General features: G+C 31.3%; 4 protein-coding genes across 4 annotated transcripts; 3 read left to right on the top strand and 1 right to left on the bottom strand.

The window, feature by feature from the left end:
• Positions 1-1848: 1848 nt before the first annotated feature.
• On the top strand, positions 1849-7183 carry Phum_PHUM583430 (Calpain B, putative; the record flags this gene model as incomplete). The annotated part of the gene is made up of 15 exons (XM_002432382.1): positions 1849-1881; positions 2680-2856; positions 3028-3097; positions 3373-3490; positions 3565-3699; positions 3887-4119; positions 4141-4240; positions 4409-4588; positions 4772-5003; positions 5092-5341; positions 5425-5583; positions 6059-6154; positions 6263-6396; positions 6497-6692; positions 7098-7183. 15 exons carry the CDS (start codon positions 1849-1851, stop codon positions 7181-7183), a joined length of 2199 nt encoding a protein of 732 aa, XP_002432427.1.
• Positions 7184-8654: 1471 nt separating this feature from the next.
• Phum_PHUM583420 (uncharacterized protein) lies at positions 8655-11915 on the top strand (the record flags this gene model as incomplete). The annotated part of the gene is made up of 5 exons (XM_002432381.1): positions 8655-9671; positions 10303-10589; positions 10701-10929; positions 11798-11817; positions 11900-11915. The coding sequence occupies 5 exons, from the start codon at positions 8655-8657 to the stop codon at positions 11913-11915; spliced, it is 1569 nt and encodes a 522-aa protein (XP_002432426.1).
• Positions 11916-15297: 3382 nt separating this feature from the next.
• On the top strand, positions 15298-17253 carry Phum_PHUM583410 (uncharacterized protein; the record flags this gene model as incomplete). The annotated part of the gene is made up of 6 exons (XM_002432380.1): positions 15298-15336; positions 15602-15843; positions 15962-16157; positions 16457-16653; positions 16762-16942; positions 17212-17253. The coding sequence occupies 6 exons, from the start codon at positions 15298-15300 to the stop codon at positions 17251-17253; spliced, it is 897 nt and encodes a 298-aa protein (XP_002432425.1).
• A 2433-nt stretch (positions 17254-19686) lies between these two features.
• Positions 19687-21809, bottom strand: Phum_PHUM583400 (sodium/potassium-transporting ATPase subunit beta-2, putative; the record flags this gene model as incomplete). The annotated part of the gene is made up of 7 exons (XM_002432379.1): positions 19687-19796; positions 19905-20073; positions 20198-20299; positions 20502-20671; positions 20870-21130; positions 21220-21395; positions 21601-21809. The coding sequence occupies 7 exons, from the start codon at positions 21807-21809 to the stop codon at positions 19687-19689; spliced, it is 1197 nt and encodes a 398-aa protein (XP_002432424.1).
• Between the last annotated feature and the right edge of the window lie 1076 nt (positions 21810-22885).

The following is a 22885-nucleotide window of genomic DNA, read 5'->3' as shown; positions in this document are numbered from 1 at the left end:
AAAAAATCGAGAGAGAAAATGAAAACATAATGATGATGATGTGTGTGTGTGTGCGTTTACGTGCGTTTAATAGAAAATAATAATAATAATAATATTTACAAATGGTGATATCGAAACGTTTTAACATGATAAGCTTTTGACTGATTTTAAAAAAACCTTCAACTGGAAAAATTTTAAACGTTTCCCGTTTTTTTTTTTTTTTTTTGTTAAAAGTTGAATTCCTTCGTTTTGTATTCGATTCATTAAAAACATTTTCATGGCGCCATAGAATCGGATGACCATTAAATAGAAAAAAAAATTTCTATTATTAATGTTGTCAGGGTCGTGGCAAGAATTTTCAAAAAGTTTAAAAATTAATCAAAGTAATTATATTTGTTTATAAATTTTATTTATAAATTTTCGATACGGTTCTGATCGGTTTTGAGTTTTCTTCTGCTTTTGTCAAAATTTAAATTAAGGTTGCCACGAAATGCAAATGGTTGAAAACGCGTTTTTCTTTCATGTAAAGGTTTTCCACATATATAAATGGAAGCCGTGTAAATTTGGTTCCTTTCCGTCGTCTGCTAGCTTTAAATTTAAAGTTTCTCATTATTATTTTATCCTCAAAGTTCTGGAATAATAATATTGTAGTTGGAATAATTCCAACAAAAAAAAAAAAAAAATGTCGACGACTGCAGTGAAAAGAAATTTTTTGTTGCAGTCGATTTTTTTTGTTTTCATTTTTCAATTTAATTACCGCCATTTTTTAAAATTTTCTTTAAAAAAAAAATATCTCGAGCGAATTCTGTCTGTATCATTTTTAACGAGTCATTCGATTGCAAGAAATTATGAAATTTTTACTTAATTTATTATTATTATTATTATTATTATTATTATTAATATTCTTTCGGACAATCCGATGGAGGGAAAACAAAAATAAAAAATTTTTTTAAATCCGTTAAAACGTTCCGGAACGTTATGCGTTTAAACAAAAGGGGTTTGGGTTTATTTACTCTATGGTGGATTTCGTTTGTAACGATATGATTTTCTCGTAAGCTAAACTAAGACTCTGTTTTTTTTTTTTTTTTTTTTGTATTTTTCGATTTCGAATTTGTCGAAAATTAAAATGGCTCCCTTCCTCCCCCCCTCCCCGTTCATCCGTGAAGGATGCCCCGGCCCTGTAATTGTTTTTTAATCATTTCATTTTTAAAAAATTTTCGCGGTTTTTTTTTTTTTTTTGTTTCCGTCTTTGCTTAACGTCTTAACTTTCAAAAGTTGCTTTCCCTGTACGTTTTTATTAATCGATATTTTAGTTCAGCAGCAGGATTTTCGTTTTTTTTTTGTTTTTTTTTTTTTGTAGTTTTTTGAAATCTTTGTAACGTCCCGTAGTTGTCCCCCGTTGATTTTTTTTTTTTTTTAAAGTTGTTACCCCTTGTAATGTAATTTTTGGTTTTTTTTTTCTGTCGTATTCTTTTTAAATGGTGTTCAAGCGGTGTACAAATTTTTTTTTTGTATCATTTAAGTAAATTAACCACGTTTCATTTTAATTAATTGTTAGCTCGTCTTTAGCTAAGCTAGTAGTAGTCTTTAGTTAATTTTCATAAGGAATTCAAAAATGTCGTCTCTTTAAAATTTTTTAAGTTTTTTTTCCTCCAATTTTGAATTTTTACGTATACGGGTTTACGGTTGTTGTTGTTTTTATTACAATATTTAATCTTCACAGATGCCATACAAACATCATAATTTTGTCGTTTTTTTGGTAAGTTTGGTAAAAGAAAAAAAAAAAAAACATATTTCAAGGAAAAACCGTGGGAGAGTGAGAGAGATAGAGAGATGTTTAGAAGGGCGGGGTTTTTTTTCCATATAAAAATGTGTCAAATTTTATATCTTGAAAAGCTTAAGGTCGTGAAAACTAACGAAAAATTTATAATCGATTTCCCTCCTCACCCCTCCCCCCCATAAGCTAATAATTAACTTTCGAGCTTTCAATTTTTTTTACACGCAAAATATTTTTTTAAATTTATTTATTATTATTATTATTATTATTTGTATTTCGTTTTTTGCCAAAATGTCTGCCGATTGTTTCCTTCAAAAATTTATTATTAAGTGTCTAAGGTATGATATAAGATGATGATTATCAATTTTTTTCTTAATTTTATCAGGTCGTACCTTTTTTACAAAAAAAAAAAAATTAAATTAATTGGTTGTTTCATTATGGCGTTGGCATGTAATAATGCATAAAAGGTCGTCGTCGTCGTCGTTCATTTTCTCCCACTCGACGAATAATTTTTGGTTTCGGTTTGCAATACAGGTTTTCGACTCCGGATTTAATATTATTATTATTATTATTTTAATTTCGCTTAAAGTTATTTTTTGTAATATTTCCAGTACTTCCAGCTTCAAAATGTTTCAACTATTTTCGTGCATATAGTTCCAGCCAAGAGATATTATTATTATTATCAGTTTTTTTTTTAGGACAAGAAAAAGATATTATTTGACACGATTAAATGTAAAATGATTTCCGCGGGTATGTGACGTCACGACTAAAAATTCCATTCTCGAAACACTAATTTTAAATTTATAAAAGAGAAAATTGAATTACGCGTTGAGGTTATTTATTTATAAATTTGTGTGTGTGTGTGTGCGTGTGATGAATTGGAAAAATTTTGACACGTTTAAAAATAAACCGTTTTATTTCAGCTCGGTGAAAGAGGATCTGGTATTAGGTCAAAAGGTCAAGTTCAAGATTTTTACGAATTGCGAGATGAATGCCTTCAAAGTGGAACCCTTTTCGAGGATCCCGATTTTCCCTGCGAGGATTCATCGATATTTTTCTCAAGCAGACCCAGGATGAGATTCGAATGGAAAAGACCCATGGTAATAATTATCATTGCGTGGTAACTCTGTGCGCGTGTAAGAATGAACCTGAAAAAAAAAGGTTCGCCTTACGAAGCAGTATAAGAGGAGGATCCTTTTGAATTTCTCACACAAAAAAAATCCACCATTTTGTTATTTTAAATTAAATTTTTTTTTTTTTTTTTTTTGCAGGAAATTATTGACGATCCTCAACTTTTCGTCGAAGGCGTGTCCCGTTTTGATGTTCAACAAGGAGAATTAGGTAATCATTTTCTTTCTTTAAATTACCTTAAGGGTTAACAAAAAAATCTATTAAATTCCTCATTTATGTATTTTGAATATTTTTTTATTTTTATTCGGGGTAAAAATATAAAAATATTCCTACAGTTAAATGTTATCAAATTGCCACCATTTTTGTTTTTGCACCCTCCCGATATCAATTATCATTAACTCAAATGTAAACATGCGTGTTTCGTAATTCACCCTTTAATTATCTTCCCTTCTTTTTCTATATAAAATAATTTTTTATTGCTTCAGGTGATTGTTGGCTTTTAGCTGCCGTTGCCAATTTGACTCTTCATCAGAGTTTATTTTATCAAATAGTGCCAGCCGATCAAGATTTCGAAGAAGATTACATTGGTATATTTCACTTCCGGTAAGAAAATGCTGCGTGGAAAAGTTTAACGAAATCGAAAGATTTTGTTTTTAAAAAAAATTTTTTTTTTTTAGATTTTGGCAATATGGTAAATGGGTTGATGTTGTTATCGATGACCGTCTTCCTACTGTAAATGGCAAATTGGTCTTCCTTCATTCATCTCAACCCAATGAATTTTGGAGTGCTCTTTTGGAAAAAGCATACGCAAAGTGAGTTTTTAACGACGACGACAACATGTCGGACAATACGAAATAATTTTTTTTGACAAGGTCGAATTTATTATGAATTACCATTGTTTTCATTAGTATAATTTCACATAATCGAAACAAACGGCAACAAAACGATTCGACAAACGCTTTAAGATTATTTTCATAAATAATTTTTTTTATATTTCAGACTTCACGGGTCATATGAAGCACTCAAAGGTGGTAGCACGTGTGAAGCCATGGAGGATTTCACGGGAGGAGTTACGGAAATGTACGATTTGAACGAAAACGCTCCACCGAATTTATTCAAAATGATGATGAAAGCTTACGAAAGAAGTTCTTTGATGGGTTGTTCCATCGAACCCGATCCTAACATTCTCGAAGCACAAACTCCTCAGGGATTGGTCAAAGGTCACGCTTACAGTATTACTAGAGTTTGTTTAGCCGACATAACGACTCCAAATATGAGCGGTAAAATACCATTGATTCGATTGAGGAATCCTTGGGGAAACGACACGGAATGGAACGGACCTTGGAGTGATCGGTTGGTACCGACATTAAATTATTATTATTATCTCCTCAATGAAACGAAAATTAATGACTCGACCTAGAAGACGAAAAAAAAAAAAAATTTATTTAAACTTTGATACTCTTTTTTTTTTCTTCGATAGTCTTCTTAGTTATAATGATGGCTCATTTTTGTGGATTTCAGATCTCCCGAATGGAGGTTTATACCTGAACACGTGAAAGAAGAAATAGGTTTAACGTTCGATCAAGATGGAGAATTTTGGATGTGTTTTAAAGATTTCATGCATTATTTTGATCGTTTGGAAATTTGTAATTTAAATCCTGATTCTCTGACAGAAGAAGAACAAATTGGAAAGAAAAAATGGTTAGAATTCATTTCAATTTGCCTTACTACTACTACTATTATTATTATTATTATTATTAATGTTATCAAAATATCGTTGTTGTTGTTGTTGATAACGGAAAATCGTAAACATTGAATACGATAAATGTAAAAAAAAAAAAATTTTTTTGTTGATTTTATTATCATTATTTGTTTTTTTTTCAGGGACGTGAGCGTTTTCGAAGGGGAATGGGTGAGGGGTGTCACTGCCGGAGGTTGTAGAAATCATTTACAAACATTTCATCACAATCCTCAATATCGTATCACTCTAACAGATGCCGACGAGGACGACGAAGAAAACAAATGTACTCTTATTGTAGCTTTAATGCAGAAAAATAGAAGATCCCAAAGGAACATGGGTGTCGAGTGCCTTACAATAGGATTTGCCATTTACAAAGTAAACATTTACGTTAAAAGAAAGAGGGATTAGGGGGGAATTCAGGGATGGGTTTGAATTTGTAATTTGTTTATTAACATGATTACAGTTAGATGATCCAGATCGCCTTCCGAAACCGTTAAACCTGGATTTTTTCAAATACAACGCTTCGTGCGCTAGGTCTCCATCATTTATAAATTTAAGAGAAGTGAGTTGCAGGTTTAGTTTATCACCCGGAGTCTACTGTATAATTCCATCAACGTTTGATCCGAACGAAGAAGGAGAATTTATACTTCGTGTATTCTCCGAAAACAAAACATACATGGAGCAAGTTTCTTTTTTTATTATCATTATCATTTGTACACTCGAATATTTTTTTTCACTTTGTGTTTTGTCGTTTCGGTTAACAGGGTTAACGACGAAGAAATCGGAATGGGTAAAGTAGACGAAAGAGTAATAGAACCAACGGTTCCAGAAAATAGAGACGAACAAAGGGAAAAAGACGAAAGGATTCGTCAATTTTTCTCGAAACTCGCTGGAGAAGATAATGAAATCGACTGGAGAGAATTACAAGAAATTCTTAATTATGCCATGAGGGAAGGTACGCGAAGAGGATCACACACGTGGGGGGATTTTTTTTTTTTTTTTTTTTTTTATTTAGTTAATTATTAATTCTTAGATCATTGATTTTATTGATTTTACTTTTCTTTTTATGTTTTTCTTTTTCTTTCTAGAAATAATGCTCGATAGGAGGATATTTATATATGTAAAATTATCCTCCAATTAAAAACTTTCTATATATGTAAACATTTCATAAGAAGAGCATTAATTAGTATTTTTTTTTTTTTTGTGTCGTGGCTCTAGATAAAAATAATTCGCTTAACCTTTTTTTTTTTTATTAATTTTTGTTTGTTTCTTTCGCTTCTTCGTATATGACATGTTTTTTTTTTGTTTAATCTGCAACTAATAATTATTTATTTCCTTTGGTATGTAGAATTACCAACTAGGCCTCCCACACAGGAAAATGGCTCGATTTTGACGTCACTTCTTGGTTCTCTATGTGGAGCCATTTGCAGTGATCCAAGCATCACTCAATTGTTTGCAACGGGTAAGCTCTTTTTCCAACTCCAAATTTTTATCCATGGATCCTCACTTCTCGAACTCTCGAAGTCGTCGATCGATCAATCGATCGATATCTCGAAACAATTTATGAATGTTGTATGTAAACGTTTTGATTCGTAAATGTAACGAATAATTTTTTAATTTTTTTTTTTTAATAGAAAACAAATCGACTCTCGATGGATTTTCACGTGACGTTTGTCGTAGTATGATCGCCATGTTGGACGTCGATAGATCTGGAAAATTAGGTTTCGAAGAATTTAAATCCCTTTGGACGGACATAAGAAACTGGAAGGTGATGAACAAACAAACCAAAACACGGATTTTAAATTGTTGTTGTTGTTGTTGTTGTGGTTGTTGTACAAAACTAAAAATTGTTTTTTTGAATGTTTCAGGCCGTTTTTAAATTATACGACAAACAAAATACGGGACAGTTGAGCGCTTTCGAACTTAGAGAAGCATTAAATTCCGCCGGATATAGATTGAACAATCACATATTAAACGTTTTGGTTCATAGATACGGAACGAAAGAAGGTTCCATAACGTTCGATGATTTTATGATGTGTGCCGTTAAATTAAAATCAATGATAGGCACGTATTATTATTATTATTATTATTAGAATGAAAATCGTCGTTGGAAAATTTCGTAGTAACTCGTTTCTTTATATATATATATATACAAAAAAAATTATGTAAGTTTTTCTTTTAATCCGGTGTTACGAAAAAAAAAAGAAAATGGCGATTTATCGACGTGATTAATGCGAATTATTATAAAAAATTTCATTTATTATTATTATTATTATTATTACGAAAAGAAAATTTTGTGTCATGTGTAGTTTTCTCTGTAAGGAAAATCTTCTCCCCCCTCCCCCATTACGTCATCGATTTCTTCTTCCTTTTGTCCGATATAGGCAATCGAGTTACGATATTCGAATTTTTTTTTAAAAAAAACAAAGCCTCCGAGATTTTTAGTTTTTTTTTTGTTTTTGTTTTCAGATTTGTTTAAGGAAAAGGATCCGGATAATACGAATCACGTGACTTTTTCACTCGAAGAATGGATCGAAAGAACTCTATACTCATAGTATTTTTTTTTTTTTCCCACCCCCCTCCTCCCCCGACTCTACCGCCTATTTCTATCGTTATCAGCGTGGGAAAAGTTAATTATTATTATTATTATTATCATCGATCGTAATAATAATAATAATAATAATTCATTAATCGCTTTTTCATTTATGATTTTTTTTTTTTTTTACAAAGAGTTTATTGTTAAGGATTTTTTTTTTTTTAAATGTAAAAACTAACAAATTTAATTTACTTAACGTTTATTATTATTATTATTATTATTATTATTATTATTATTATTATTGTTATTAATTACGAGAGAGAGAGGAATAAAAAGAGAGATGAGAGAAATTTTAAAAGTCGTTAAATAAAAATAAATAAAAATTTATGTATGTTATTGAAAAAGGAAAAATGAAGTTGTTACTATTATTATTATTATTATTATTAATTGTTTAATGTTTATGACGCGTTATCATCATCATCATTATCATTATATGTATGGCGATTTTTGTTAAATTAAATTAATAAACGAAAATTTTTGCTTTTTTTTTAATTTAAAAATTAATAATAATAATAATAATAAATAAAATTTGTTTATTTTACATTTTTTCTCTTTCTTTCTTTTCGATGTTGCCAAAATTACGTTGATAATTTATTATCATTATCATTATTATTATTTATATAGATATAAACGTGTGAAAAATGAATTTTAATAAATCATTTGTTAACAAAAAAAAAAAAAAAGTCATTGAAGTAGATGTAGGATGAATAGGTGGTAGATAGATAGAGAGATCACCAGTCAGTCGACGACCCGGGTATTTTTTATTTTAGGCGGTACTTTATCAACTATTGGCTTTTATCCAATTAAATGGCAAACCAAAATTGGAGGGTTTTACGTAGTTGGTAACCCACTGACTGGATACACGGTTTATAAGATTTTAAAGGTAAAATTCTACCATTCGAGTTTGAACCGTGGTGAAGAAACATGTTTATGTTTGTTAGTTCAAAAAGTAACTCGACCGAATTTTTTAATTTAATTAAATAAAATAATTTTTAATCGTAAAATAATTTGGTCGGTGTTGTTCTTATTTAGAAAGTGACGTCATAGCGCGGTTTTGTTTTGTACTCTATGGTTTTGTAGAAGGTTACAGGTAAAGATGGTGGACGACGTATTTTCGTAGTGAATCACTCCTGTTTTGTTTTCATCATTGTCGTGTAGTTTAGTATCGAATCTTAATGTTTTTTAAAGTAATTTATATATATTTTTTTCATTTATACGTTAATTAAATGTGTTGTCAAAGTTTTTTTTAAATTTAATTATAATCGTAATGCCGTGATGTAATTTATCTCGATAAAAAAAAATTCAATCATTTATTGTCTTTAAATGTCTGTTAAATGTCAATTATTACGGAAAACGTTTAAAAAAAATTTCATAAATTATTTTTTACTACCTTTTTATTAAATGTAATTAAATGAAAAAAAAAAAAAAAAATGGCCAATTCTTCGGAACTTAATTCCATCGAAGGAAACTTAACTGATACTAGTTCAAATGTTTCTGCAAATGTTAAACCTTTCTCTCCTGACGTTCATCCATTGGCATTCACGATTGAATTCAATGATCAAAAAATTGATGAAGCGAGAAAATCAAAGGTTCACGAAAGGTTGAGCGCGTTTACATTGAAACATAAAAGAAACCCGTCGTTACCTGATTTTGGAGCCGTTCAAAATGCCAATGGTAATACACCAATCGAAAAACTGCCATCACCGTTAAATTCACAACATGTGCCTATTATTGGAAAAACTAATCAAAAATTTGGTAATAATTCCGATATCCAATGGAAATCATCTCCATTAAAAGCAATCAAAAATGGTGATTTAAAAAGTCCAGCAATATTGAGAAATTTAGAAGTTAATAACATAAAAGAAAATTTTTTGAAACATTTCAAAAATGGCAGAAGGAATTCACTGAATGATATCGACAGTAATAAAATGTCACATCAAACAGGTGAAATATCGATAACTCAAAAATTTCATGTGATTAAAAATGGTGGCGATGATAGGATTCATGTAGTTAAAAATGGCGGAGAAGATAGAATGGCAGATTTAGATAACAAATCAGATACTGTAAGCGAAGCTGGAACATACACTGTGGATAAAGAGGATGAAAGTCCGGAGAATGAAGGAGATAAAACACAGATAATGATAGATCAAGATGAAATGAAAGAAAATTTAAATGAAACCAAGTCAAGTTTTAGAAGTAGTTGGATAAACGATTGGGTGAGAGATGTAGAAGAGCAAAACATGCGAAATCCTGCCTTGAAAGAACCTTCAATCGCTTTGAGAAGTTCAGGAAGCGGACATGGTTCACCAGGTGCATCAAAAATTCCTTCACCGATAAATACTCTTAGTAGAAAAGTCAAATTAAGAAATAATGGGCCTACTGAAACATTTCCTAACAAAATAAACGGATACATGATACATAAACGTTCTTCTAGTCTTAGTGCCAAGGTACGATAAATTCACTTTTATTTTCCCCGTTTTCTCATTCTCACTTGCAAATAGCTTTATTTAATATCAATTCGATAAGCATTAGTTAAAATTTTTCTTCTGCTGTAACCTTCTTATCACATACACACACACACAGCAGGGTTGATTTATTTCTTGTATCATCGATACAAATTAAATTTGCACTTTTAAACTTTATTTTTTTTGCAACTTATTCAAATTTTCAAAACCGATTTCAATTTCGATGAGGGATTACAAAAAGGAATAAAGCCTTATGTGATAATGAAAGTTTTTTTTTTTTTTCTTTTTTTAATTAAGGCCTAAAAAAAAAAAAAGAAAAAAAAATAATTATTTAACCAGGAAGGACAATTTAGTTTAAAAAATTTTTTATGAGGGCCATTAAAGAAAAAAAAAAAATGTAGACTGGTCGTACAAATAATACATTTCAAGGCCAAGGAAAAAGGAAACTCGTTGTCTGTCCCACATAAACACATAATATCATCTTTTTTCTCTTTTCATCTCTATTGATAATTATTATTATTATTTTTTTTGAAAGTAAAAACGAGAAAAGATATTAATGTGTGGTTGTTGTTGTTGTTGTGTGTTTCCTAATGACCCCTCGTGTCGTTTGTAGGATTATAATGAAAATCACGGTAGCGAAAGCAGCATAGAAACGGATTCGTTTTTAAGAGCAACCGAATCCGTCATGACTTCAATGCAGAACAGAATGAGAATGTCGCTGGATAGCAGAACCATTTCGAATTTTCGCAAACCTGAAAAAAAAGATTTTAATTACAAAGAGAGACCTCATCCACCGAGCACGGCATCCGACACCGACACGAATAGCGAATCCGAGGGTAAATTATTTAAAAAACCCATCGGGAATCCCTTTACATCCGCCAGATTAAACAGAGCTTTCAGGTACGTTGTTCCTTTCCGGCGACGTAATCCTCTCCGAGAGTGGGGGAGGAGGACTCACCAACTCATCATTACGAACCGTCATTTAATTTATAATTTTATATGATTTCCCAGTTTACGAAGAGCTAAAGCCGGACCCGAGGGTGATAGTAATAATAATAATAATAACGGTAAAAAGAAACCCTCTACGAACGGTAAGGAAACGGAAATGAAAAACTCGGCGGTTAATTCGAAACCGGCATCGAGTTCGAAAAGCGTACCTGCCAAACCACCGGTTTCGACACCTTTTTCAAGGACCGACGTCGGAAGGTTCAGCATGAGGAGCACCGTATCGAGCATCAGAGTAAGTTTTTCCTTTTTTTTTTTTTTCTTTTTACGTCGACGACGAATCATCGTGGAAAAAAAAAAAACGAAAATTTAAAAAAGGTAAAATCAACATACACACACACACGAAGAAGCGATTAAACCTTGAAAGGTGACATTAGTGTTATTTAGTATAAAACATGATCTATCTCTCTCTACTTTCTTGTCATGATTATTACTCGTACGAAATATTATTATTATTAATATTATTATTATTATTACCACATCAAGGTCGCGAATCTCAAAAATCATTTTTATTGTTAAGGAAAGGAAAAAGAAAAGCTTCTTTTTTCTTTTGTTATTTTTTGTCCGAATTTTTCTTTTCGTTTATTTTCTCTATGACTAAATCTCTCGATTTTTCAACAACAATACAAACAATGGCGACCGTTTATCGTTTGAAATTGTTTTATCACAACAACAGCAATTTATCACCCGCGTCATTAACTCATCGCGTTCGCTCATACATTTGGAATGCTGTTGCTCCAGATCGATCGATCAATCAATCAATCAATCAATCAATCACTATCGTAGGAATCGTTTTTTGTGTGTGTGTGTGTGTGCGTGTGTTGAACGGAATACGGTCACGGCTAACATTTTTTGTTTTTTTTTTCTTCGCTTGCCATCGCGCCCTTTCGATAAAGCGTTTTCACCTTTTCCGCTCTTTTAAATTATTATTATTATTATTATTATTATTATTTTTCTCATATCTTTTCTCTTTTGCACGGGTACACTTGCTTGCTCGCTTGCTTGCTTGTTTGCTTGTCAAAGATTGCAAAATAAGTTTTTTTTTTTTTATTAATTGTTCGACTCGAACAACAACAAACTAGAATAAAAAATAAATTATTTAGTGCATGACAGGATATGTTCGGTTAGTCATTTCAAAACATTCGTTAAAGATTTTGTTTGTTTGTTTGTTTGTTGATTTCATTATTATTATTATTATTGTTAAGACTATATGGTAGTTAGTCGTAGTGTTTGTTGTTTTCATACGTCACGGAAAAAATTTGAAACGGTTTTGTTTTTCTGAAAGAGATTCCATTCTATTGTTACCTTCGATTAATAAATGCGAGACCCTCATCATGATATGGCAAAAGATGGTTGGTGGTATGATTGAGTTGAAAAAAATTTTCATGTTTGTACTCGTAAAAGAATTTATTCACGTTTTGTTTTGTTCGGTAATTAATTACTCCCCCTCTCTCTCTCTCCTCTCTCTCCTCTCTCTCTCTTTCTCTCTCTCTTTCTCTCTCTCTTTCTCTCTCTCTCCTCTCTCTCCTCTCTCTCTCTTTCTCTCTCTCTCCTCTCTCTCTCTCCTTCTCTCTCTCCTTCTCTCTCTCTCTCGGTTCCTTGCAAGAGGTTTACTAGGTGTCTCTTTCTCCTGGAAAAAGGGAATTCCCCCCGATTTGTGCATTTTATTTAAATTATTTTCCCCATTGGATGCGTGACGTCATGTTCCCGAACAAACGTCAAAGTCTTTGGGTGTTACTTTTGGTCTTGCAGAAGAGTTCGCGACAGGTCCATCAAGTCGTTACCCAGATGACTTTACGGTGGTACCTAGGTAGCGATTCCTCCTCCAGTTTTATATTCGTGGCACTTTTGTCGATATCGTGGTTCGATAAATTTTGTACTGTCCTTTTTTTTTTCTTCCATTGTTTTCGATCGCGATATAGACGAATTCGGAGGAATGACTTCCTCGTCGCATACCTTAAAAATAATTTATTTGTAACGTTGTATTAAAACATGCCAAAATTTATACTCGGTCGCTTATAAAAATTCATACCGGGTACCTTTTTTTAAATACTTTGTAAAAACGAGTAGGAATGCGAGAATGAAAAAATGGCAATTTTCGTTTGCTCAATTTTGCTCTTTACGAGAGAAAAAACAATTTTTTGTCTTGAGGCCCCCCTTTATTCTTTTTTTTTTTTCTTTTGTTTCCATTTCCCACAGTGTGCAATTACACCACCGTGAGGAACCTTGATGTTTTGAATAGAATGATATCATTCTTCTTATGCATCTAATAGTAGTGCGTAATGTTTATGATGATAATAATAATAATACACAACACGTCACGATTGCATTTATTTGAATAATTGTAAATTTGATACGAACGTCGTCAAATGTCGTCCTCGAAAAGGAAAATCTCGATGACGTCACAACAAATTTAAATCGACAAAAGAAATTGAAAATAAATTGAATTAATTTAATTCGAACGTTTCACTCTGGGATAGAGAGTAATTAAATTGTTTAATTAGAATTTCGTTTCCGTATTGTTTTTTTTTTTTTTTTTTTCATTTTGTTGTCTTGCACGAGGGAAAGGAAAAACGTCAAATGTTGACGAGGGGGTGGTGGTGGTGGTGATGGTGGTACCACCGTTGCGACCGTTAAATTTATCATTATTATTATTTTCTTTTCTTTTATTGATTGGAAATTGATGATCAATTAAAAAAAAAACAATTGGCATTTTTTTTCTTTTCTTTTATTTTATCATTGAGAAATGCGACGATGATGATGATGATGTTGTTGTTGTTGTTGTTGTTGAGGAGGAGGAAGTGGAGGGGAAGGAGGATGAGGTAGAGGTAGAAAAGAATGATTAATGCATTTTAATTAACAATATGGCGAATAAATTTGTAATTTTCGTTGCGTTACGTATGACGTAGGATTTTCTTATTTCTTCTTTTTTCTTCTTTTTGCTATCGTTCATGTTTTGAAAATAATAATAATAATAAATGTAAAAAACGTAATTTTACCTTAATTTTTCGTTGCCGTAATTATATTATATTATCTGATTATTATTATTATTATTATCATCATTGTGAGTCACACAAGAATGCGTTTCGTACGAGTTTGTAGTACGTATATGTGTGTGTGTGTGTGTGTGTGCGTTTGTTTGTTTGTTTGTACATACGAATTGTCCTATCTCACTCGACAATCATTGTTTTCGATTTTAACAATAACAAGTGCATTGCTCTTTTCAATAATCTTAACCATTCTTTCATAATTCATAACCGTGAAAAATCGTTAATGAAGAATGTGTGTACCTGTGTGCGTGTGTGCGTGTGCACGTGCGCGAGTCAACCGACCAGAAACGACGAAACTTGACACTAGCAAAAATTTTATTTCCGCAATTCTGTAACTTTCTCGAGGTGTTGTGAGAGACACACACGCACACACACACACACACACACGTCAGTCAGTCAGTCTAACAATCAGGCACGTACCTTTTTTTTTTTTTTTTTGTCCTACGTCACTCTCGTTTGTTCTAATCTTGCTAATTCTAATAATCGTTTTCCAAAAGGTGATTGTTTCATTGAGAAACGTCGGGGTGTCGTTTTCAACCTTTGATAAACTTTATTCAATTTTGTTCGTTTGTTTGTTTGTTTGTTTGCACGTTTGTTAATTCAGAATGTAATTTAATATATATTTTGTAAATTCAGGTTTCGAGTTATTTGTATAAAAAAAAAAAAATCCCCCGATATTGTCGTATTAATTTTGATTAATTTTTTTTTTTTCGTGTCGTGAGCATTTGTTTAAACGACCTATTTTTATCATTATCATTATTATTATTATTATTATTAATTTATTTATTTTTACTTGTGTCTTAACTTAAACAATGATTCATTTAGACTTTTTTGGCTATTACAAGTTGTTTCGACCTCTTTTTATTCGTCTCTCTCTCTCTCTTTTTCTCTCTCTTTCTTCCCCCCTCTCTCTCTCTCTCTCTCTCTCTCTCGAAATAACAAGAATTATTGTTGTTCAATGTTGTTTGTTGTTTGTTGTCTTTGCAATAGAAAAAAAAAAAATTTTTTTTGCAATGATTTGTTGTTTTACCATCCACGGATAATTCTAGAAGTTTTGCAATAAACGTGTTTTCTTATATATCATTATCATTATTATTTTTTGAAATACAAACGAAATCAAAAATTTTATACTCACGCCTTCCCTTACTATCATTATCATTATTATTATTATTATTGTATGTTAATTTATGTTTGTTTAAACAAAATGTTTAATATTGTTTGTTTAATCAATTAAAAAAAAAAAATTTTTTCAATTACGTCAGACGTTGTTACGTTTTTAATTTTCCGGTTGATTTTGTTTTTCTAATTTTTTGGTTGTGAAAACGACCGAGTGACGTCAGAGAGGGAGGGGTGTGTGCGAGTGCGTGCGTATGGGGGGGGGTTCCCTGTTTGAATAAATTCGAAAATTTGGTTTCTGTTTTTTTTTTTTTTTTTTTGCGGTGGAAAATTCAAATCCAGCATCCGACTCTCAAGGGATTTGAGTTCAATTTATTATTATTATTATCATCATCATTTTTAGAGCCTGAGTTTTTTTTACGACTTAAGTGTCAATAATGTTTATTATTATTATTATTATTTTTTTTTTCCAGACGGTTTAAATGTAGTTTTTTTCAATAACAACAAAACATAACGGGACACGCTCCATGATGCGATTCAAAAAAAAAAAAAAATTTTTTCTAACGACTTTTTTGTTGTGGTTGTCGTTGTTGTTGTTGTTGTTGTTGTTGTCGTTCTCTCAGACGACAGAAATTGTTTGTTATTTTAATTGCCATCCGTACATGGAATGAAAATGATTTTTTTCTAATTAAATTTTGTGATTGATTCATTTTTTTTTCTTTCTCTCTTTTGACACGACAGTCGACATTTTCAATTCAAAATCAAAAGAAAGATGTTAAAAAAACCGGAAACGGCGGAAACAATCGAAGCGCTTCCTCTTTGTCTTCCCGCGAAGTCGAATTTCAAAATTGGAGAAGGCGAAAAAGTTTCGATCCCATGAAAGCAGCCGCCGAAGGGCGGAAAAAAGAATTGGCGAAAAAAGCAGCCATGAATCAGATAATGACGCAATCGGCGAATATGGGAAACGGTACCCGAACCCGTGGGTAAGTATCCGATCATCCATTTTTGCATTCGGAAAATGCCTTCGAGTGGGTGGGGTGGGTGGTTGACAAATGGGAAAAAATGTCACCGAAAGAATCACGATGGTATTGTATATTCCAGGAACAACAGCGCCACTTTACCCGTTCTCAGATCTGCGTCTTTTCATTCTACGGCTCAGGTTTTCGGGGGAGGGGGAGAAGACGACGGTCGGGACGAAGAATTTCAAGATCAGGGATCGACGGACGAACAGGAAGAATCCGGTGCTTCGTCATGGGCGTCCAATCATCATTCACTTTTGACAAATTCACCCACTCAGGTGAGAAAGGACGCGGGGGGAACAAAAAAAAAATTGTCAACCGTCGTGATAAATGTTTTTCATTTACCACACGACCTTAACGCCCTCCTCCATTTTTTTTCCATTATTATTATTATTATTATCATCACCACCATCACCGACGTCACATTGAAATAATAAGAACGTTAAACGAATAATAATGAACCTGTGAAAAATTTTCCACCCAAAGAATTCGAACAAACGTTAGGCGGAAGCTATGAGTGTGCGCATGCGCGAGTTGAATGATTGATTGATTGATTGATTGATTACATCTTTTTCAGGTTTGTGCTCGGTGCTGTTGTTCGACGGTGGTCCGAGGTGTCACAAGCGGTAGCAGATGTTCGCTCGTCTCCGAAAGTCATTCACCTTCTAGTCGTAAATTAAGATCAGAGGATCTTGATAGTTTGGTTATGACCGCCATAAGCGACTTGTCGTACAAATTAAAATTAAAATCGAGCCAATTGTTGAAAAAATTAAAGTGAGTTTTCCCTAAGTTTATCATCATCATCATCATCATCATCATCATTGTAATCACCGTCGTCGCCGCCATTTTTGTTTATTTATGTATTTATGTATTAATTTTCAGTTACCTGTACGTTTCGAACGAGGAAAAATCATTTCGACTTCGTGACGAAATCGCACTTCTCGACAGCAGACGAAATTCATCAGCAAAATCATCGCCGATACATCAAGCAGCTTCCAGAGATTTGTCAGCCATATTGAAAAATTTAAAAGGTTTGGAAAACGTTTTGAAAGTCGTAGACGACGTTTTGTTCGATGAAAGCATAGAGATTTACGTCAACGAATGAACGAACGAGTGAGTGAATGAATGAATGAATGAATGAATGGATGAATGAATGAATGAATGAATGAATGAGCGAACGTACGAACGAATGGATTTTTTTTTTTACAATGTCGCCATTTTTCTATTTCTCTTTCTTTCTTTCTTTTTTGTTCTTTTATTTGTTACTTTACCACGTTCAAATTTCGATATTATTATTATTTTACAACAAAAAAAAAAACGAACGTTCGTAAGACGTTCGATTCGATTGTGATAAACGTTCACGATGACCAATGATTTTTGGTGTAGAGGAGCATTTAAGTACATATACACACACAGATAGATGGATAGATGGATAGATAGATAGATAGATGAATCTTTTTCTTCACGTTCACGTGGTGGTGCTAAGAGTAATTTTTGAAGAAAAAGATAAAAAAGGCCAAACCGAGAAAACGGTTCGCGTTCGCGTTCGTTACCCAAAACGAACGCGAACGTCAATCAACGTAAAAAAGAACCAATAAAAAAATTCTAAAAAAAAACAGAGAGAGAGAGAGAGAGAGGGAGAGAAAGAGAAAGAGAGAGTAGAAGATGCGCAAAAAATTTAATTATCGTAAACGAGATATCGATGAGAGGGAATTTTGAGTTAATTAATTAATTAACTTCCGGTTTTAAGAGTATCGTAATAACGTGATTGATTAATTAATGTATCATAGTTCGACTCGTTGAGTTTTCTCTCTCTCTCTCTCTCTCTTTTTCATATCACATAATAATTATTTTAACGTGGCATTAGAAAAAAAAAAAAATGTAATTCGAAGAAGTCGGGTAAATAACGAAAGGGGGAGAGAGAGAGAGAAAATTTCAAAAAAAAAAAAAACTTTAGTGCCTAATGCAATTCTCTCTCTCTCACTCTCTCTCTCTCTCTCACACTCATTCACTCACTCTCTCTCTCTCTCTTTCTCTTTCTTTTTTTTTTAAAATACGTTCGAAACGGGGAAAAAAAATAAAAACCGAAAAACGACACTACTAATTATTATTTGCCACTAATCGATCGATCGCTTTCTTTATAACAAAATTATTATTATTATTATTATTATTTGTTTAAATAAAAAAATAATAATAATAATAAACGAAAACTTTGTAATTTCGCCATTTTTTTTTTTTTTTTTTAATAATAACGAGGTTGTTGTCGCAAACGCGAATTAATTATTATTATTATTATTATTATTAATGTTTTATCGTCGAAATCCTAATAATAATAATAATAATAATCATTATTAATAAAGTATTATTATGATTTTTTTTTTAAATTAATTAATTAATAATAATAATAATAATAATAATAATTCGTTTAAATTAACGTTAAAAATAATTTTTGTATTTAAGTTTAAAAATAATAATAATAGTTACCAATCGTCGAGCATTCTTTAATTTCGCTTTTATATTATATACATATATATATATATATATCGAAAAAAAATTGCCAAAATTATATATATATTATTAATATTAATATTATTATTATTATTATTATTATTATTATTATTATTATTATCATCATTATTATTTTTGTAAAAAAAAAAAAATTATTATTGTATAAGGAATTGGAAAAAAAAAAAAAAAAAACAAAAAAAAAAAAAATGAAATTAATAAATAAAAAAATAAATCTTATTCGACATAAAAATGTTTATTATTATTATCATCATCATCATCCTTTTCCTTTTTTCCATGCACGTTTAATTATCGAGTTGAATTATCAATGGTTCGGATTTGATTTTACTCAAAAACCTCCTTGATATTATGTTTTACGAATACATCAGAGAAAATTTTGTCGATGTTTTTAGAGAGAAAAAAAAAAACGTGACTTTAAGCGAGGAACCCAATGTTGTCATTTTACGACAAGCGAGAATCCAATGTTGCAATTTATTTCAAGCGAAAATTTAATGTTGTATTTGATTTCACTCTAGACCTCCTTGGATATTATGTTTTACGGATACATCAGAGGAAATTTTTCGATGTTTTTAGTGTCAAATGACCTTTTCACGCGGGAGTCTATTATTTAAATTTTATTTTAAGCGGGAATCCATTGTTTGAATTTTATTTTACTCTATTAAGTTCCCACCATTTTTTTATTTAAATTTTTCTGGATGTTTTAAAAAAAATAATACGTTATACGTTTTTATAAATATATATTATATGTATATATTTATATATTTAAAGCAACATTAAAAAACGTTACAATATATATAATAATAATAATAATAATAATAAATTTTGTAATTCGTCATTTTAATTAATTATCCCTTAAAAGGGGGAGAAAACAAAAAAAAAAAAAAAAAAATTACATTGGACCACATTCATATTATCATCATCATTTAAATTATTCAATAATAATAATAATAATAATAATAATAAATATATAAAAATTCGCTTATTTAAATAAGTACTGAATTTTTTTTTTTTTCTCCCTTTTCCCAAACAAAAACATTTCAATAAATTATTACAAATTTTACAGTAGAAAAAAAAAAAAAAAAAAATTAAAAAAATGGAGGATTTTAAAAAATGGCGACTAACAAATTTATGTATATAAAGTTCATCGAGTACGGTCAAATTTACTAAACTAAAAAAAAAAAAAATTAATAATAATAATGATAATAATAATTAAGTACTAATACGATTTCATTTCTCTTTCTTTCATCTACCCCCCCCCTCCCCCCAGCTTCCTCTTACAAATCAGTCGATGAGTAATTCGAAATGAACGGATCCTTCCCGATGCTGATGAGCTCTTTTGTATTCAATATTTTTCGCCCATGCTCTGCATTCAACGTTTATCAGAGTGTGAACTGGAATAAGAAAACATAATTATTATCATTATCATCAATCAATCAATCAATCAATCAATCATTGTTGACGTCACAAATCAAAAAAAAAAAAAAAACGTTTTCCCTTACGTGCGGGCCTTTGAAAGTGAACGGCAACCAACGGACTCAAATATCCTGGAGTGTTCGTGAACGGATAATAAAAACCTGGAAAACCTCTTTTCGGATAATATTGTATTCCCCCAATGTTTTCTCTATCCGCTGGATTTTCACCGTAACACGTTATCCAGACTACGTTACGCTTAAAAACAAACAAACAATAATAATAATAATAATAACAACGACAATTCCAAATGCGCGTCATGGACAAACAACAACCACAAACGTTTGTTTTTAAATATCAATAACGATGATGATGATAATACCTCAGATGGTGGAATTTCTTTTATGTGTTCTTTCAATTCTTCATCCATTTCTTCCGGTAAATTATCAGTGTCGTTATAAAATTCTGGAACCCAATTAAAAATCTTGGAAATGGAAAAAAAAAGAAAGAAAAAAATAAAAAAAATTAAGTTTCATTCGAAACGGATGTGACGTCATTTTTTTTAAAAAATAAATTCCTTTCCCGCGCTTTTTTATCGTTTACGGTAAATAAATAATAATGATAATAATAATAATAATGCTAAGATGATTGTTTTTGTTAAGGTTTTTTTACGTTCTGATACCTACTCTATTCAATTTAATAAAAATACAAGGAGATGACTGATTATAAGAATAACCTTTTTCCTTTGAACAAGGTCCAAAATCATCGACATTAACCGTGCAAACCTTTCCTTCGGCTGGAGGCCTGTCAAAATCGCAAATGACTTTATTTCCATGCTGTCTCGTTTCTAAATAATCTAAAACAACGAGAAAAAAAAACCCTCCCCCTCTCTCCCCCGAAGAAAAAGAAAAAACGGGAGGGGGAGCGGGAGGAGGGGGAATTAAAATTATTAACGATATAATAATAATACTTTGAAAAAAAGATGGCGAAAATAAGAAAAAATTATCATCATTATCATCATCACTATCATCATCATCATCATCATCATCTTTACCCTGTAAAAAGACATCTAACACGTTCGTCCAGTGCATCACGTTAGTTTCGTTAGCTGCAACATACCAAATAAGTGATCCGTGTTTTTCAACGTCTCCGGAATAGGGTCTGTATCCCAAACCGGGATTCGTGCCTATCAGGGATTCGTCCAATTGATAACGGGGATAATCCGGACTTAATGTGCACATAACGGCATACATACATATGGCGAAAAGTGCCGCCAAAGCCGAGAAAAAAACTAAATAAAACGTCACGATTCCACCTGGAAAATACATTTTTTTTTTCACCCGGAAAATGAAAAGAAATTTTCCTCTAATAACTAACAAATTATTTATATATATATATATTTACCCCATCCTTTTATGGTTCTTCCCAAAATGGCTTTCGTATCGGGATCATAAAATCCTCTTTTGAACGATTCCAATTTTGGAAGTTTTTCCGGTTTCATATAAGGCACAAATATATCATTGGTATTTGATGCTGACGTCATTTTTGGAGTCATAGCATACCGGCTTCGAGTTGTACGACTGGAAAAATAAAAATAAAAAAAAAAATAAGAAGAAGGAGAAGAAGAAACGCACGGGAGACTCCATTTCGTTTGCGAGACAACGCGAGACTGAGCGAGATCGGGTGGAAAACTGACGTCACGCACCCTAACGTTCGTCATCGGAACGATTTGTTTTATGTACGACGACAAAATGGAGGACGAGGAAAAATTCGTTTTTCGCGTACCTGGCTATTTTTCCACGAGAATCCACGTAAAAAAAAATCCCGTTTAAATTAACGTATTCGTAAACGTCGTCGTCAACATCGTAATTACCCTCATTAAAATTCGTTATTGTTGTTGTTGTCGATTTTCCATTTTCAAAATCTATCGATTTGTAATCGTTTCTTGTCACTTTACTCTTATTTTTAAAAAGACTTAATTTTTCACTTTTCATTTTTACAATAATTTATCGTCGTAAAAACGACGACGACGACGACGATGATGATGGTGATGATGATGATGATGATAACGATTAAATTTAATTACATTTCCGTCTTGTGCGATCGGATTTGAAAACGAACGGACGACAGGAATTAATATGTTAATTGAAAAAGGGCACATGTGATTAGGTAAACTAAAACGTTTTATTCCGTTTTCACGTTTGAAATTATTTAACTTTTTTTTTTAAATTCGTTCTTTTAACGGTCGTCGTGACGTCAGAGTTTCGTTTTTCTTCCACGTTCAAAAAAAAAAAATTTTTTCTTACCACTTATCGAATCGTTATTAAACGTGTAATTAGACTTATTTCGATTTGTAAATAAATCGTGACGTAAATTAAAAATAATAATAATAATAATTTCGAGTTTTAAAATCTGTTCGAGAGGATTATTAAATTAAAAAAAAAAAAAAAAAAAAAACCATCTCGTAATAATTAAATGGATTTTTTTTTTTTTCAATTTCAAACGATGACTTTTAACAATCAAACAACACGTTAAAATGGCGTCGAGAGAGAGAGAGAAAAAATCTACTCACCGGAAGTGTAAAAAAAAAATCGATTCGATAAAATAAATAAAAAGAAAAAAAATTTTTTTCCCCGATGCTGTTGTTGTTGTTGTTGTCGGCACGATGACTGATAAAAAACTAAATTTTTTTTTTTTTTTTTCGGTTCGGTAATTATTTACATAATGAATTCATCGTTTTACGAGTTTATTAAACAACAACAACAACGACGACGACGACGAAAAAAATGTCGGAAAAAATTTTCATCGTCAAAAATATGTATAATCCCTTTTATCGCGAGTTGTTTTAATTACCGAAATCATCGATATGAGTAAAAAAAAAAAAAAAAACTGGAATCCCAAAACACGCAAACAACATTTTGGCAAAGTTTCAAAAAAAAAAATTTAACGGATTTTAATATTATATTCTACTTCCACGACTTTTTTTTAGCGACAAAACGTTTAACCGTCATTTTCACGCTTACTGTTTTGTGTTGTTTTAAAACTTTACGAAATTTTTTTCCGCGTTTTT

This window comes from Pediculus humanus, genomic scaffold (assembly GCF_000006295.1).
Source record: "Pediculus humanus corporis 1103172108310 genomic scaffold, whole genome shotgun sequence".
NCBI lineage: Eukaryota > Metazoa > Arthropoda > Insecta > Psocodea > Pediculidae > Pediculus > Pediculus humanus.
The sequence above is the reverse complement of the archived record's forward strand: the minus strand, read 5'-3'. Positions and strand labels throughout refer to the sequence as shown.